This window comes from Haemaphysalis longicornis, unplaced genomic scaffold (genome assembly GCF_048455015.1).
Source record: "Haemaphysalis longicornis isolate Haplotype H1 unplaced genomic scaffold, Haemaphysalis longicornis Haplotype H1 scaffold_8, whole genome shotgun sequence".
NCBI lineage: Eukaryota > Metazoa > Arthropoda > Arachnida > Ixodida > Ixodidae > Haemaphysalis > Haemaphysalis longicornis.
The window spans coordinates 49,860,493-49,878,437 of NW_027526445.1; the positions used below are offsets into that span (position 1 = coordinate 49,860,493).

At 48.2% G+C, this 17,945-nt stretch overlaps 1 protein-coding gene across 1 annotated transcript in view; it reads right to left on the reverse strand.

Annotated features, from left to right (window-relative positions):
• LOC144148166 (microtubule-associated serine/threonine-protein kinase 3-like) overlaps window positions 1-17,945 on the reverse strand; it is a 42,387-nt gene that overhangs the window by 12,602 nt on the left and 11,840 nt on the right. Inside the window, exons 6-9 of the mRNA XM_077679747.1 lie at window positions 13,827-13,999; window positions 9,947-10,017; window positions 8,438-8,554; window positions 1,293-1,771 (exon numbers count right to left, since the gene is read on the reverse strand). Of these exons, the coding sequence (XP_077535873.1) occupies window positions 1,293-1,771; window positions 8,438-8,554; window positions 9,947-10,017; window positions 13,827-13,999 (840 nt within the window). The remainder of the gene's footprint in view (window positions 1-1,292; window positions 1,772-8,437; window positions 8,555-9,946; window positions 10,018-13,826; window positions 14,000-17,945) is intronic.

The window sequence follows — 17,945 nt, forward strand, 5'->3', positions numbered from 1 at the left end:
TCGTTGCTTTTACTTCCAATATCAGCGAACAAACTCAGGGGTTATGGCTGATAATTTGTCATGGTACAGATGCCGTCATAAGTAATCAGAACAAGGATTTGTGAATATGACAAAATGTTTGTGTTACCAACTTTATGATAGCCGTTGCCGGTTTAGCGGAAGCTTTTTCTACTACAAATGGCTACTTTAAACGCAAACGTATGCAGGCAGGCAGTTTCCGGAAGAAATAAATTACTGTATATTTGCGAGACCGTGTTCCAACAACTTTTGATGACACCTTGTTAAAATGCCATTGCCACTGTGACTTGAAGGAGGAGCAGATCATTTAAAATGCTTTCTTTTCATACGAACTGTCTCTCGTGTGCTGTCAACTGATGCCAACTGAAAACATTCCACAAAAACAGTATTTGTAAATATATCGAGCAATGAATAGGCAGAATTTTAGTTCAACTTATAGGATAACATCTATTGTTTTTTATGGATAATGACTGCGATATGGGTGCAGTGTAGCATCGGGATTCTGGGGAGTTAGGTTAGCTTTTAAGGGGTCCACGACGACAAAAAACAGCATTTCTCAGTTTGAAAGAACTAGGCACGAAAGACGTTGCTGTAACAGAAAAAAAAAACACCCGAAATATTGAAAAGCATTCAAACATTGTGCCGCGCGACGTTGTATGGGCAGTATTGGTGATGTATTGGCCAGTACTAAAAACACGGTTGTCGGTGTGCTAGCTCCATGTTAGTATTCAGGCGATAAGATCAAACGTAACCAAAAGCCCCACTACAAACGTCCAGACATGATTTTTGGTATGGACTTAAGTCAGCGGCCGCCAACCGTACAGACGAGGTCATGTGACGTCGTCGAAATATAGCCGGAAAGTGGAGTGTATTCGGCACTGCTTCATGAGTTTTCTTGCATATCACGAGGATGGCTTGGTGGGCTAGTTGGTGTAGCATCATAAAGGGTTGACAGCGCATAAACACGACGGCACAAGGAAGAGGAGACAGGACAAGCGCTGATCCTGACAGGACAAGCGCTGATCCTGATCGAGACAGGACAAGCGCTGATCAGCGCTTGTCCTGTCTCCTCTTCCTTGTGCCGTCGTGTTTATGCGCTGTCAACCCTTTATGAAGTTTCTTGCATACATGAGTTATTTGTTTAAAGTTTTTCCATGAAATTCGTAATATTGCGATAAGGGGAAAGGAGTCGGTTCAAAAAACCAAACTCCATTTTTCTGTGACCCGTTTAAGGTAATGCCCTTCGCTTCCGTGATTTGCAACAGGTCGCATACCTTGGTCATCAATTTCTTGAAGCTCGACGAAGCGTAGCAGAGCAGCGGCTTCTGACTTTCGGCGCTCACGTCGTTCATCTCCTCGATCTTCTGGTGCTTGCGCTTGTCACTCGGTTCGCCCGCCTTGCCGTCCTTCTCGGCGTCGCTGTTCAAGATCTCCTTGATGCTGGCAATTTCACACAGGTCTTTCTTCTGGTACAGCATCTTCCAGTTGAAGTGGTCGAAGAACGGGTGCGTCTTGAGGTCGCTGTAGGTGCGCGAACCGAGTCGCTCCACGGGGTTCTTCTTGAGCATCCGGTAGGTGATGTCCTTGGCCGGCGTGTTGGCGGAGTTGGGGTGCTCGTCGGGCCGCGGCCACTTGAGCGGCGCTGTTATGATGCGCTCCCGGAGCATCTGCTTAGACTTGCCCCGGAACGGCACCCGCCCGGTCATCAGCTTGTACATCACGATGCCGGCCGACCACCAGTCCACGGCACGCCCTGCACGCAGCACGCGTGAACCACTGTATGTTGCAAGTAAAGGACTTAAATAAATGTCTGAAGACGGTGACCCGAAGATTGCGTATTTGGACAGTGCTGATATCACGACCTCCATATTTGCAGCCATCCTATTTCTACTGCCCAGCTCATAGCGCCACCTTAACACTCGTGAGGTATTACGCGATTCCTCATGTATAAAAGGCTTGTGTTTTCTCGGGCATGGACGTTTTAGATGCGATGATTCACCGAAAGTAATTAAATACTGTGATTCATAAGGTACCGCTAGGAAAGCTGCCGGCAAAGGAGGTAGAATATAAACACTGAGACGAAGTATTTGTTGGCCACTTAGCGACATACTTCAGCGAAATCGGCACTTAGTTCAGAAAATACAAACTTGACGAAAAATGAGTGTTCCTTTCCCGCTACACGGACATGCCAGGGTGCAGGAATGGGGCGGTTGGAGCTTGTGAACCTTCAGCACCCCCCCCCCCCCCTTCCACCCCTCCAAAAATTATCGCGCTGTCATCCGAGGCGAGCAAGGCAACCACGTTCGTGGAAACCATCCTAGGATTTTGTTCAGAACCTAAGAAATCCTGCCCGGAAAGTGCACCTACTCACCCTTAGGTGCCCGATTCCCTCCTGGGAAGCCGAGGGTGTTCAGCGAGTGCGCGCTGCTCGGCGCGATGTAGAGTCGCTGCTTTGAACAAACTAGGGGAGATTCGCGGGCGAAACCGCAAGCCTGGCTGCTTCAGTACCTCATGCAACCAGGGCCGCCACCGGAAACGAGTGCGCTAACGACTTCGGACTTCGTCTCCCCCCTACTTAAGAATTTACCTAAAAATTTGCTGTCGTGCGCCATAACTATCTAATGCCCCATCTACAAAAACAAGTCGTTTTGTCGCGCGAGCGTCGCCGCAGCAGCGAATTCGCAGGTACATTCGCACCATGTGGAACGGGCTTTTCCAGCGACACTTTTGTTGTCCTCATCAAAATATATTCTTCTCGATTTTTTCACTACAACTTCACATTTCGACGTGTTTTGTGTCACTCTCGTTTGTTGCAATTAACCGTAGTACGCGACGGTTGACCAGCTGCTCCTACACAATATATTCTCATAAAGGATATAGGTGTTAAGATTTGCCCCCTAACCGTCGCATGCGTGCGGAAAAAAAATGATTCTTGGATGACAAAACGACAATAAAATAAAAGGTCAAGCCACGGGTTCTTCGTTTCGTGCTTTGCACATTTATTATGTTCGCTCCGGGCATTGTTAGCTTTCAGGCCCCTTCACAATTTTGAGACAAAAGCGACGCCATTTCTGTGGCGGCGACGAAAGAGTGCCGAGACCAAGCGACAAAAGCGATCGCCAGGTGACTAACCTTTGTATAATCACATAAATTTATTAGTGATGCAGTCTCACTACACGCCCCAGGCATTGGTCCTTTGGAAAAAAGTGACCTACACAAGCATATGCCCTCTTCATATTACGATCAAAAGGAAGATCCAAGAGCGCTTATACGCCTCGAGCGCTGCTTGTAGGGACGCCACTGAAATCCCCCTAGCGGCCGGTTTCGAAACCAGTCACGGGAGTCACCATCCCGCTTCCCACTGTTGCCGCTGCTTTGGGGGCACGTTCGAGACTGAGATTTACCGTTTGCCATGTGTTCGAAACACGGATTACTGTGGAACAATCGCTCTGTTCGCAAATGTGGGATATTTACGAGAGGGTAAACGATTCTATCGCTATCTTAGTGTGGTACATTCGGTGTGAATGAGCGCCAGGTGTGCATTACAGAGCAATGTGGCGAAGCCGCATATGCTTGGACTGGTTTTAATTCCACTGCACTCAAATTTACTAACAGTGTCTCCATAAGCAGTGTTTCCTCAGATGGTCATGCGATGCCTCTACACCATGATGTAAATCTGTTTTGTGCGCTTATGTATACCAGCGGAACCCTCATACCTGACAACACGCCAGTTACGATTGGTAATATAATACCTCGGATATTGATCACTACATTGGACAAACAATGTGGCAAAAATTGCATTAGCATTCAACAAAACAAGTAGGTAAATAATACAAAAGTATACCTGGGGGTCCGCACCTGAAGAATTTAATACTGGGTCGTCTTGTCCTGAGGTGAGCGCTCGCAAACATTCATCATCTGCTACAAATATCCTTCGCGACCAGCGCGGTGATAAGCTTATAAAGCAAGCCGCGTTCGCGACTAAACGCGTCTTCGAAACATTATCATACGACACCGGGACCCTGCAGAATACCACTCTCTTCCAGCGATACCTTTTATCACTTCGAAAAATGTGTTCATCGAATGATTAGCTGTGCCTTGAAGTCGAAAAACAAAAGGAAATTGAACGCACAGCATGTGTGTGTGATTACTAAAACGTTCACTCTTTGATTTCGCTCTGCCTTTGTGCACAACTGTAGTTAAGCGTCCCCCTCCCCCCATGTCTTGCGAAATATCAGTGCGTTTCGCATCTAGTTGGTCTAATGAGCACTACCTTGCTTAAGTTTCGACAAACGTTTTCAGCATTTCTGAAACTGCGCTGTGTTTTTTTTCATTCCCGCAGGAGCTGTTCTGCTTCTTCAGGGCATAACAGATCATTTGTTTTTCTGTTATCTCATTATCTTTCCTTGGTTCTTGTTATAAGGCATGAGTGGGCACATATTTTACGAACCACAGCATTGGGATTACACTAACATTTTCGCGTGGCTTATATTCCCATAAAAGGCACAAGTTATTGCCAGGTATTGGGTAATCGCATTCCCGCAACATATTTTTCTACGACGTATATATTCGAAATAAATTCGCATTCGTTGTCCGCGCTGCAAAACGAGACCAACCTCTCAATGTGGCAGTATCAGGTCTAAACGAGGCAAGAACTAAATTTACTTGTCCCTGACGTATTCGGAGGTGACAGAGGTAATATGCTGCTGCCGTCGCCTACGCCCGTAAGAGCGGCCTAGAAGCGCGCTGAACCGTGTCACCGGATAGCTCTTTTTGGCGTTCGAGCACTCTACCAGCTGTTTTTTCAAGTGCCCTAAACATATCATTTGCATACAGACATCACCATAACGAGTTGTTTAAGGGGCGGAAGGGCAAAACGAAGTAAAAGAGAACCAAAACCCTGCATGCGCCCTAATGAGCCATGCAGCGCTGCTCCCGTAAGCGCCGCGGAGAAGCGGTGACAGGCGGCGCAGCGATCGCGAAGCTCGAAGCGTATAGATTAGTGTAGTGCCGGCTAGGCTGCTCTTGCAATTACACATAAAAAATATCATATGCAGCGGTTTACACAACATTGAAACCGAGCTTGAATCACTGAACAGCACCATAGCGGCACCTCGCATAACGCGCGCCGCCTCGGGATCTCCTGGGGCTGGGCACATCAGCGCTACGCGCGGTGGTTAACATGTTCACCTTCACGGGCGCTGTGGGGAGCAGGCGCCGCTATTTTCCCAATAGAGTTTTATACTAATATATTCTAGAGGGAAATCTGTCGGTGCAGTCCCGGGCCGCCATGGGCGGCGCCATTGCCGCCAGCGACTTTCCTTGCCTATTTGGCTAGTTATAACTAGCCATTCGGCTTCTGTTTTGTCTCCAAGCCAAAATCAACAAAAAACGGTAACATTTTTTACGTGTTCATCGCGCATGAAGCTTCTAAATAATCACTGAAAAATTAATCTTTTGGGGGGTTCAATTTTATAATAACCAAACCAATTTGATGAACCTTAACAGTAATATTGTTGCTTTTTTGCAGCCAGAGCCAACTTTTCAGCCTGTTCATGAGCCATGCCAAGGACACGTGGAACGTGCCTGCCGGTACATGAGGGAACGCTCACTGAATCCCGGCTCCCCTAGACAGTCGCGCCAGATTTCTCTCTAGCATATATTAGTATGAAACTATGCTTTCCACCACCCACGTATTCTAGTTCACTACACGCACAAGCGAACCCAGGGTTGCTTGCTGTGTTTGTCTTCTCTGCTATGTGTACGTATTGAAGAATAATTGCCGATTGTTATATGAAACCGCAAATAAACTCATGTTCACTGCAAACAGTCTGAAACAACTTGCCCAGAAAGTACAATAAAAACTATTTTTTTAACTAAAACAATGTTTACTTGTGGCAAACTTAATTCGGTCTGTAAATAATGTGCCTCTGAAATACGAAAATAATGCCGTTTGCAGGTAATGTAGACCCCATTTCCAGGCATTACGAACTTCGCAAGGACGAATGCTCGTTCCACCAAATTCACAGACGAAAAGCGCACCATGCAGAACGGGCTTAAAGCGACAGAAATAATGTCGCTTCTATCGTTCCAGTCGCAAGTGTGAACGGGCCTTGAAATGAATTAGTTCTTACTTCCATATTATTGCTTCCATGTTTATTAAGCACATATGTCTATATTTTTTCTGTATGTCTGTATTTCTTTTCGGTGATATTTCTTCATGTGTAGACAAAACAGTTATTTGCAATCACCGATAGCAATTCTGCCACAATTTTCTGTACATGCGAATAAATTTTGTTATGAAACATTTTCTTTTCTTTATTATTGCTATTATTATATTGGTATATTATTATTATATTAACTATTATTATAGTTATGTATTTCAGTTGATAGTTATAAGTTTCAGTTAATAATTTTATAGTTATGTTTCCAGTTTTTAGCCATGTAGTTATTATACAACTTTTTAATTCCTTGAAAAATCATATGGAGGAGGTCGAGGTAGAATCTTATACCCCCCTCCCCCTCCCCCACCCCCCGAGCGAATTTTCTGGCTACGCCCTGGGCCCATGCACTAGGGGTTTTAAAATGCCTAACATGGTTTCAAGATTGTCGTTGTAAGGTAATCGTTAACTGGCGAAGGATGTTGTATGGTGCGGTACGAAAGGAGTAAAAGTTGACTATTAATCAGACCTTACGTTATGATGTGTTCGTAACGCTCGTATCTTAAGACATGAAGCAAAATACATGACGCATGTCCCTTCAATGCCTGTTGCGGAAAGTCGGTAGAAAAGGCTGGATTGCCCTTTTAACTTTCGGCACTTGGCCTATTGAGTTTGCGGGTTAGCTGTAAGCACTCTTGGCTTCTTGGCTTATGGAATCGACCAGTGAAATGTTGGCCCGCCGGCAATAGTGTAGTCGTTGCTGCTCGGCGAACCATGTGGGCTCGATTAAGACGTGTACTGCACAGTCGGTAATCAAGTAGAGGTAAGCTTAGGGGCTAATTATCTTGAAAGGGAACGATTTCGCCTCCTTTCGTGAAAGGGCGTGCAGAGCTGCACATATCAGCCGCAGGCCGCGCGTTATCACGGTCGGGCTAGATCGGGCGAACACCTCCGCTCTAGCCCGGCCGTGTTTTATCTTGTCTAGAACGGAAAGTAGGGCGGCGTGCTCTGAGTGACGTAAACACGTGGGCATGGCGTTGCCGCACTTTGCAGTCTCCGAGCTCCAGATGCGCGTCTAGAGGACTGAAGTACTCAGCCCACAGGTCTGCGCGAAATTACATTTTCGCAAATCTTGCGCTGGATATCTATCTGGTTGATGATCCTCTAAAATTTCCACATTGCAATCACACGCCTAATTAGAACAATTACAAGGCTAAAAAACAAATACCAGTAAAATGTTCCCCTAAATAGTAATTCGAACTCGTTTTATTGCTTCCGCCACGACTCTGGCAATCTTCAAGCAAGAATGAATTTTACCTCCATGAGCCTATTTTTAATACTTACTTCGAGGAGCACTGTCGCGAAATTTCTGTGTTGCATTTTGTTTCGCTCTTATGGGTGCCTACCGGCCCATTAATTATAGCATGGCGCATTAGATGGTCGGTCACAGCATAAATAATTATTTACAGCCTTGTTTATTTGTGTTAGTTTCGGTTTCGACAAAACGAACACCGGGAGCCGCCGCCATAACAGGTTGGCGCTTGTGGCGTCACCGTTATTGCCGCGCCATTGCTGGTCTGGACGCGCGCGCTCAGACCATCTGTGGTCTCCACCATCTCTACCCGCCGGGCAGCATGACGTCAGTCTCAAAACTGTGACGTGAAACACACAGAGGAACCACGTCACTGGAGACCACACGTCGGAAGTTTTGGGACAGGAGTAGCAATGGCGGCATGTTGATGCCGATTGAGAAACAGTGTCCGTTCGGAGCTTTCTCGTGAGCGCACAGCTTAAACGGATTTAAAGTATGTGATACTGAACGGTTACTGTTGAAACATGCTGGGATATATCTGCATGCACAGAGGAAGTCTTCACTGAAACACCCCGTATAAGACGGGGATGTTAATGGTTACGGAGTTACGATCATAAACAACTTGAAAACGACGTCGACATGTATTTGCGTTAATTAGGCTGGGTCGGAACTATCGCGCTATCCGACAACTGTAACTTGGCAGCTTGTCTAAAGTTTTGCATGGTGTGGTTCTGCCTCTGAGAGACCTTTTTAAATAACCGATGTACAAGAACTGCGTTACATGATAGTTTAGAACAGAGTATCGGAGCTCCGCACTGCGTACGGTGGTACAGTGGCTTTTGTCAAGAAGTGGCTGAAGCCAGAGTACGGGAAAGGGCGCAGCCACTTTCTTTTCTCTTCGGTTGAGAAATATTAGCGCTTTCGTTCGTGTGTCAGGAACGCATACCGTAAGGTCTCCTCTTGAGTACTTCAGGAGACATGTAAGGTATGGTGCCCGCTGACTCCATATCGTGGAATTCAAAGGGCGTTCTCCGAAAGTAGCCTCTCAGGAAGCGCTTGGCGACTGCACGAAATAAAATGAACTCTGGTTAGGCCTACCCACCGGGGCAAGCGAGTCGGCTAGGCATCTGCGCGCTTTGTAAATGGGACACACCTGATCGCATTCTTATGGGGCTAACAATTCATGACCCGCGGGCGTAAAAAGCATCGTGTATCTATACGGAAGGTTTTACGAATCCATAAAAATCTTCGTAACTAGTTCGTTTCTTTTGGAAATAGATCACTTCTTTAATGAGATAAAAAAACAAACAAACAAGAAACACCTTTGGGTTTATCCAGTTTTCACCACATGGCCCCAGCTTTCCAGCAACCATACTACAGTGAACTAGAATAGTTCACTATAACCATGCGGCACATAGTGTTAGAATGCGAGGGTATCCATCCAAATCTACACGAGGGAAATATTGGGCTTCCAGATGCCCTAGGATTTAAGGGTATCACAGAGGAAGTTAACTTCAAGGCTGTCGAGGGGACGAAAAGAAGATTACAATGCTGGTGGACGAAAAGCAGAGAGGGGAATATTGCCTAGGACAGTTACCACCTGTAACAGGAAAAAAAAAGTATTTTGCGCCTAATAAGCTTTTTGTGCCTGCCCTAAGCAGCGCTAGTATTAAACGAAGAGTATAAAACATAGGTATATTAGTCCTTTTTGGTAAGATGACATGTCATCACCCCGCTACAAAGGGGAAACCAATAGCAGTCATCATCATCAGCATGAGTTAAATTTTTTATTCAGTACAGAGGTGACATCTCTAAAATAAGCAAGCTACGGCGTTGAGAACATCAATATTTATTTGTAAAAGTTTTCGTATTGGCGCACGACGGCTTTGAAGTCCGTGGGTCATGAAAGTAGTGAGTCTCATAGGAATCTAAACAGGTGAGTCCCCATAAATTGACGCGTAAAAATAGGATCGCGTTGCAACAAATCAAGTCTATGCGTCAGAAGCTCTCAACTGTTCTCTTCGAACTGGAAAATTTGATCAGTAGAAAGTCCAACGCACAGTGATGACACTTTGTCACTTTAAATTGAGAGTTTTCTGAACTGACTGTTAGTACTAATAAAACTCCTCTATTGTTTATAAACACAAATAGGGCGCCTTTGGGAACCGTCAATATTTACAAGTTTTTGTTTTTTTTACGTATTGTTTTCTTTTACGTACAATCAAAACGACACTCAGTGCATTTGCGTAAAATATTTATGGCTGACAAGCCAGTCAAAAGTGCTTTAAGAAATATCACACGAGTTTCTCTGTTGCTGCCGGAATACCGCTAATGCCGTGGTAAGCTAACTCCAATGAGATTTGTGGTGTTCAACGCCTCATTATCAGAAAGTACCTTCAACGTGTAGTTCATATTTCTCATGCAAGAAATCTATGAAACAATGAGCCCTACTCACAGTGACCCTGGCAGACCTTGACTGTGTCGAAATCGATGACCTTCACTCGACCGCCAGGCAAAATCAGCATACTGCAATGCACATTGTCCTCTCAGTATATCTTTATTGCTTATTAAAATGCCTTCAATGCACGGGGCACTGCGTTTTGTTTCCCTTCGCTTTTTATAAACACAAACTCAGGGCACACTTCTCACGAATAACGGAACTAAAGTGTTAACGTATATATTTCATGCCTACAGCAGACTCTGATACAGTCCCGTGTTACAAATACTCGGCTGTTCCGATTCCGTGGTCTACGTAGGCGACTGGGTTGGTTGGACAGCGGAAGACATTTCGGAACAGCTAGACCCCCGGTTCTAGGAGGAAGCGCCAGTTCTGCCGACGATTATAGCAGGGAACGCGCGAAACGCTCCTTCTTTGCCGTTCAAACTTGACCGGCCTTGTGCCCGTGCAAGGCGTTGGCGCACTAAGCCTCTCGGCGCCGGTGTTACATTTCACGTGGCAATATTTATTGATTTCACTGTGCGAAACTAACTTACAGATCAAAGGGTCACTCCTCTCAAGCTATTAGCCACTGTCAGTCACTCATACCGTTTTCCTTCCGCAGGTAACCAGTTCCAAAATGCGGAGTTTTAAACAAAGTTTGGAAGCGACCTTCAGGGTACTTCCTGTATATAATTCGCTTGCCCCAAAAGATTACACAGGTACCGCCACGCTTGCGGATGCAATGTCTGAAATGGCGAAGCGTTGGAATGTCCGGACAGCTAGGATAACAAAGGCAAGCTGTTAAGATTTTGTAATTTCCTTTTTTATAGGACGATGCGAATGGAGACACTTCGAAAAAACCATATCGCCTTAAGGGCAGCAGGTCAGCTTCAGTAACGTTGGGTAGCTCAGTCATAAGAAAGAGCGAGGGAGAGAGCAACATTTCTATTTTGCGAGTGAGGCGAAAGCCTTAAATTGCCGGCCCATTCAGCGAAAAATCCAACTTTCGTGACTGAAAAACCGCTCCTTGGCAGGCGTGGTGTCTTACTGTCGTCACATCTGCTGTCGTGTTCGTGCACTGCGTGCAAGGTGGACGGATGTAAACTTATCTCCCGGTCTTATCTCAAGCATCGGTAAGAAAGCTTAGAGTGATTCATCAGAAATGGCAGTGATGTCCTCGTGTTCAAAGAATTTATATCCCTAAGCGTTCGGACGGGCGAGTTTGAGCGAGAAAGCCGGCGTCGGCATCGGCATTCCTAATATGAAACTGCCCCATCACGAGGTGTTTCACAGCGCGCCCTAATACTCGGCAATAGCGAGAGAGAGAGAGAGAGAGAGAGAGAGAGATTGTAGACTTGCAAGCAGGAAGCTGTAGTTAGGGCCTCGACCCCGTAAGAGGCATCATTAGTCCAAGATGCCTTGGTGCCGGCTGGCAGTACGGACCCGTTCCACCGGTCGTCACTGGTCCGAGACCTCTTTTCGGATTAGCAGCTCCCACCCACCTCTCATACGGAGGGTGAGGATTAGGGATAAGAGAATGGGTCCTTTGGCAATACCATGCCAAATGGTATACGACGCCTCCAAGATGTAGGTGGTGAACACGTGAACGGAGGGGAAAGCCCAGCAGCGAAATTCGTCATCCTCGCCAACTTTTCCGTTACTCGGCGACGTAGGCGAGCAGCGGCGCAACGCGTAGGAGAGACATCGAGACCACTCGAAAGTGCAAAGGCGGATCGCAAAGCAAATCATCCTCAGCGGCAAGGTTGCAAAGTCCTTTGACAATGCGATTCGACGCAAGGCGTCTGAGGTATCCAACTGGAAATTGAGTCTTCCGTATTGACACCCGTAGGAAGTGCGTAGATCTCTTAGGAATATTTATGCCTGATAGTGGCTTCTGAGAAGAGAATTTCAACCGCAAGTTTCTCACTTTCTGCTCTCTCCTTCAGCCTCACTCCGCCGGCGAGTTGTTCGCTGAACAGCGTCGTCTACAAGTTCTAGGGAGTGTATGTTGGGGAAGGAAGGAGGATGCCCGCGGTCATTGCTACGCTTGTCGATTGGGCGGCAAAGTGGGCCTGAAGTGGGCACAACTTACATTACTGTGAATGCTGATTAGGAATGGCCAACGCCGCCTGTATAAACAGTGCCTAACGCGTGAGCGAAAAATGGCCAAACAGCCACTCTCCTGTTGCTCTCTCCTACCCTTCCCCGCTGCGTAGCCTTCCAGCGTGCTTCGTGTCCGCCAGCCAGCGCCGCTTCTCGGAAACTATGCAAAATAGTGGAAAGTTTGTTTAGCGTTTCTGAGGCGGCGCTCCTACGCCTTCTTGTTTTTCACCATGCCTGTCTGTCTTGGTCTGTCACTGATAAAACTTCCTTTGTCACGAAGCAAAATCCCTTGCGCTGCCGCAGGCTGATGCCGGCTTTGCGCGCTTATCTACTCGGATCACAGGCCCTGAAATTTTCTGAGTGGGGCATCCCCCCCCCCCCTATCCCCTCCGCATTTAGGTATTGTTTTGACCCCCCTGTTCGCACTCCGCATCGGTACGCACTTCTAAAATTAAGGACTATACTGTAGAAGCGCCCGGACAGCGTGGCGGGATCGCAGCTGCTTATCCTTTTGTTTCCTATAATTTTCTGAAGTTTACAAGCACGTGATATTATTGGAAAGTAATCGTAGAAGTGAGCGCCTGAACAAAAAACGTGCACGCAATTTTTTCTTCTCTAAATACTCCAGAAAGAAAAATATCAGTAAAATAATGGCTGCCCCATGCGAAAATATCGTTTTTTTGTTAGCTATATGTCTACCCGACAACCAGTATGTTCTTACACTGGGCCTCCTCGATTATCAGTCCCGGATCGTCCGCGGACTGCTCGAGACGCGATCCGGCGCTCGATTTTTCCATGTATTCTTATGGGATTTCCGGTCTGAAGACAGTCCTCGGACTCCCCCGGACCGTCCAGGACTGGTAAATCGAGGATCCCCACTATTTCAGTCCGCCTCCGTCTTTATCTTTGGAAACATGCAGCAAGTATGAAGCGAGCGACACGTTGAACGAGATCCCCAGTGCGCCACAAAACTAGCGCCCCGTCACGGCTAAGATGTAAGCGAAACGGCCCTTGAAGCCCAACACGCAAGCTGACAGACACCCGTCGTAGAAGTGGGTGCAGCGTTCGCGACTCGCGAGCAGTGACGTAAGGCGAAATGTCCGCCGGCACGCGCCACATAGCGGATCAGTGCCTGAACTAAGCGTCCCTACCCTTCCCATTGAAAAGCACGCGACGCGTCAGGCAATGTTAATACAGGCGGCGTTGGAATGGCACATGCGGTCGGACCAGATGAGGGAACGTGGTTGTAGTAGTAAACTTTATTTTAAGTTCGGAGCACTGTAGTGCCCCGGCTTGTCGTCGCAGCTCATCCGGGGTCACGGTTTCTAGCTACCATTGTCACGGCGTTATGCACCCAAACAGAGGATTCGAAAAGAAATCGCTTCCCCTTTTCAGGATCGAACCTGGGTTTCTAGAGTTATGAAGCCGCTGTTTAAACCACTGCCCCACCGAAGCAAACGCTACTCATATGCAAGTGTTGGGGGCTGTCTCTTCGCTGCGCCGTTGCCATGGACGCTGCCTTTTATAGGCCGCAGATGAGTACATAATGGTATAAAATCAAGAAAAAATCATGAATAAGCCCATAATTACCCCAAATTAATATAAACTCAATCCAGTGTCTCTTTAGAGGTCTTGTAGGGGCTCTGGAACCCTCTCTTGACTGATTTCAGTATCAGCGCCGCGCTGACACTGAAACAAGTCAAGAGAGGGCCCTACTGCCATTTCTTGTGAACACTGCTCTGCAATTCGACAGCTTTCGAGTTCAGTTCAACAGCTTTGATTTTTTACTTACTTCGACACCTTGATGTCCCGGTGTAGGAACCCGCGCAGGTGCATATGCTCCAGTGCAAGGATCAGCTGTGCCATTATTATGCGAACCGGCTCGATCTCCAGGAATTCCTCCTTGGTCACAACGCGCATCAAGTCCAGACCGGCGATGTACTCCATGATGGTAACGTAGGCCTCCTGCGACACATCGCTACCGCTTGCTCTGACCCACTCTATCGCGCACGCTATGAAACACAAAGCTGCCTTAAAGAATTCTTTACTGGTCGCCAGCAAACCTGTCGTCGCTGGTGTGCCCGACAAGACACTGTGATGCTTGCGCTACCGGTACCCTTGCCTTCTGTCCAAATTCCACGATCTGTTACGCTTACCCGCATGACTGTTCGAGAAGGTTGTCGTTGTTCTAAATATGCAAATTTCTAAAAAAAATGTATTGTTTCGAATTCGTTGGGCCCTAATTAAACCACAAGGGCGAAATGCTGGTTTGATTTATTAAAGACACCTTTGTCGCAATAACAGTTATGTCAGATAGAACGCAAGCTTTCAACAACTGACCTAGAAAATAAGCAAGGTAGCAGTGGGGTTTGGCCACCACCAGCGATATTCATGCCGGGTTTTTATAACGTCCCACAATTTTGTTCGCGCGATTGGCAGTTACCGACCTAAGCCGCCACCAAAACAATTTGGATGCCGATCACGATACTCCCTAATGCGATATTTAGGCTCAACTTTGTAGCTCTATTGACTGTGTCAAATATGTTGAGGCAAAGAATTTCAGGCGGGCATATTTGTATGGTTACAGAAAACTTGTATTTTCAGTGGCTGACGAAGCACATGCACCGGTTGCCTCGCTCATTGTTTAGACCCAACCCGGGTTCTGGCGTCGGCGGTTCGGGGCCTTCGCTCTGGCAGCTCGTTTAGCAGCAGCGTCTGACAAAGCGCACTATCGGTTGCAGAAAAAACGAAGAACGACGAGGCATCTGTCTCGTCGTTCTTCGTTTTTTTTCCTGGTTCGATGTTTTGACGGCTTTATTGCTCTAGCGACTCGCTCGCGTTTATTTTAATGAATATTCCTCGGAATACAACTATACCGTTTAAGAGCGCAAAGACTTCCATTTACAAAGTCCCACCCCTCAGGCCGCGCTCATATACAGCCACGAAGGATCGTCAATGTTTAGAGAATGGGGAACGACGCGATGATGAGGCGTTTTAGTGGCTCCTAAAGAGCCCTAATCAGCTCATTGACATCGACTATGGTTACAATACAGTGAATACATACCGTCATCATCATCATCAGCCTGTCTACGCCCACTGCAGGTCAAAGATCTCTCCCATAGATCTCCGCGTTCCGCCTCGAAGCGCAGGGGCAGCGAGAGCAGACGGCGTAGCGTTAGCCGTAAGCGATCACAATCACGTGACCGCGTTAGTTGGGCCGATGCAGCAAGAAAGGATGCTATGAAAGCACACGGGGGTACCACCACCACCACCTCCAATGCCACCGCAACCACCAAAAACGTCGGCGGCAACAGCAGCAAGGCGAAGGAAGACGAGGCGATGAGGGTGTTGAAGGAAGCCAACGAGGAACTCCGGCGCAAGAACAACGAGCTCGAGACGGCAGTCATTAGGCAAGAGGCGACTATCAGCAAGATGGCAAAAGAGATCGCGGAAATCAAAAAGCTTCTGACGCCCCGTTCCACCAATAATGGAACGCCTCAAGCGGTGCCATGTGAACCCACACCCAGCACCAGCCGGGCTGTACCCGCATCGAAGGAACCGGCACCCAAGAGACGAGCGATCGAGAACCTGAAGGAGCGCAAACTTAACGATAGGATGGACAACCTGGAAGACAAGGTCGACCGAATCGAGAAACACCTTGACGGGCTCGAGGAATATATTAAGACAACCTTCACTAAGATGATTTTCCACAAGTTCGCCGACATCGAGCAGACATGTCAGCATCTAGCGAACGCCATACAGCAAATCACAACTCAGCAGTACAATCAGCAACAATCATGGCCGCTCCAGCAACAGCAGCAGCAGTGAAGGGTCTGGTGACCTGGCACTGAAACTGTAACGGTTTCGCTAGCAAGAGGGCAGTCTTGCAGCAACACATAACACAAGTAGCACGCAAGCCAGATATAATCATGTTACAAGAGACTCGCACCGACGTGGTATCGCTCCCCGGTTACAGGGCTTACACCAAGTCTCCGGAGGTCACAGGCGGTAAAGGAGTATGTACGTTGGTTCGCAAGGGAGTCACCTTCATCTAACACGAGTTGCACAAGAGTAAAATAGAATACACTCTCATCGAGGTCGTTTCGGGCAAGAAACACAAGAGCAGCACCTTTCTGCTTAATGTCTACAGTAGCCCTTCACACCGGAAACAAAAGTTCAAGACCCTCCTGCACAGAGCCAGCACCACGGCGGGGACCCACAGGCTCGTCGCCTGCGGGGACTTCAACGCGGCGCACCCGGCATGGGGATACAGCAAGCAATTGGCCAAGGGGCGAGATCTGTTTCAAGACACAATAGATCTAGGCTTCACCCTCATCACGGACCCGACGGATCCTACGAGGATCGGAAACTCCGTGGCCAGGAACACGACGCCGGGCCTCACATTCGTTAAAGGGGCACTGACACAAAATGTTGAAGGCGAGATAACTTCGGAGATAGATTGGTGGGAACACATATACATCATCTGCAAAATATCAGCGGTGAATACAGCCTAGAACATATTTAAAATCAATTTTGAAGTGTGCGAAACGCAACCGAGCGGCCAGGAGAGGACCACGCGCAATCGACATCCCGAGGATATCATGTAAATAAACAACATCCAAACACGTCACGAGTTTGTGTTTGCCACTTCCGCACTGCCGGCGTTTTTCGCCGGCTCATCCGGCTCGCCGCTCCAATCGGAGGGCCGGAGGGCGGAGCTTCTGCTCTCGAGAACGAACGACCCGATCGTTGGCGGCGGAGGCGCCGTGATTTCGTCAGCTCATCGGGCAGCTGGCCGCGACCAAAGTTCTACAGCGATTCCAGGCACTCTGTTTCTATTACTGTTTATTACCATTGGATGCGAAAACGCGCCGGAGGCACGAAAAGCCCACTGAGCTAGCCGCACGGTCGCTGTGCAGGCGGCGGCCACGGCCGCGAAGTGGCCCAGGCCGGCGCAGGTAGCTCGAGTGATAGCTTGTTACCGCTGCACGAAATTGCCCCCCAAGTCCCGATCATGGTGGCTTGCATGAGAAAGGAGTTAATGATGCGATGGCGGGTTGCATTAAAAATTGTCATCTGCACCGCTTACGAGAGCGGCACTCGAATATCCGCCGCAGTGCTAAGCCGAACACATCTGTAGGCGGACCTGTAGGCAGACCGGCCGGCTGCTCCCAGCGCGCGTCTTGCCACCCACCGTCTCGAGCGTCGCGCGTCGTTCTTTAGCCGCGGTAGCATTTGCACTCGCAGCGGCTGTGTCACATCCACGGTCGCTTATAAAGTGCGAATGCACTTTATAAGCGACCCCAAACCATCCACCGCCGGCGGCGGCGGCGGCGTCCGCAGTGCTCCTCTATATTTAAAAAAGAAACAGCATCCGGCGCCAGGTTTCGATCCGAGGACTTTGCGGCCGCAGCGCGACGCTCTACCGACCAAGCCACGGACGCGACGCTGAAATCAGTGTTAGTGACGCGCCTTATATCTTTAACGCATTCAAACTACGTCGTCAGCGGCGTGCGTTGGCGACTCAGCGGCGTTATAGCGGCTTGATAACTGCGTGGTGTACACGTGATACTACAAACCCGATGGAAGAGATGGAAGAGAAGGCGGCGAGGCGGTGGGCTGCGGGGGCCGAGCGCAAGCGCCGCAAGCGGGCCGACAACCGTGCATTCGCACTTTCACATTCTCCCCCTCGGGGAAATGCGGGGGAATTTTTTAATTAAGCGCCTCACGAGACCAGTACGTGGGGGCATTCGCAGAAACTGCCGTCGATGCGGATTCGACAGTGCTACGGCGGCTCTGCTCTGTGATATCCCTCCGACGGTCACGTGGTCAGCTTTGTTCATTTTTCACACAAAATCCACAAAATCCATCGTTTCGCGGCACTCGCTGAAACCGAAACTGCGACTGGCCG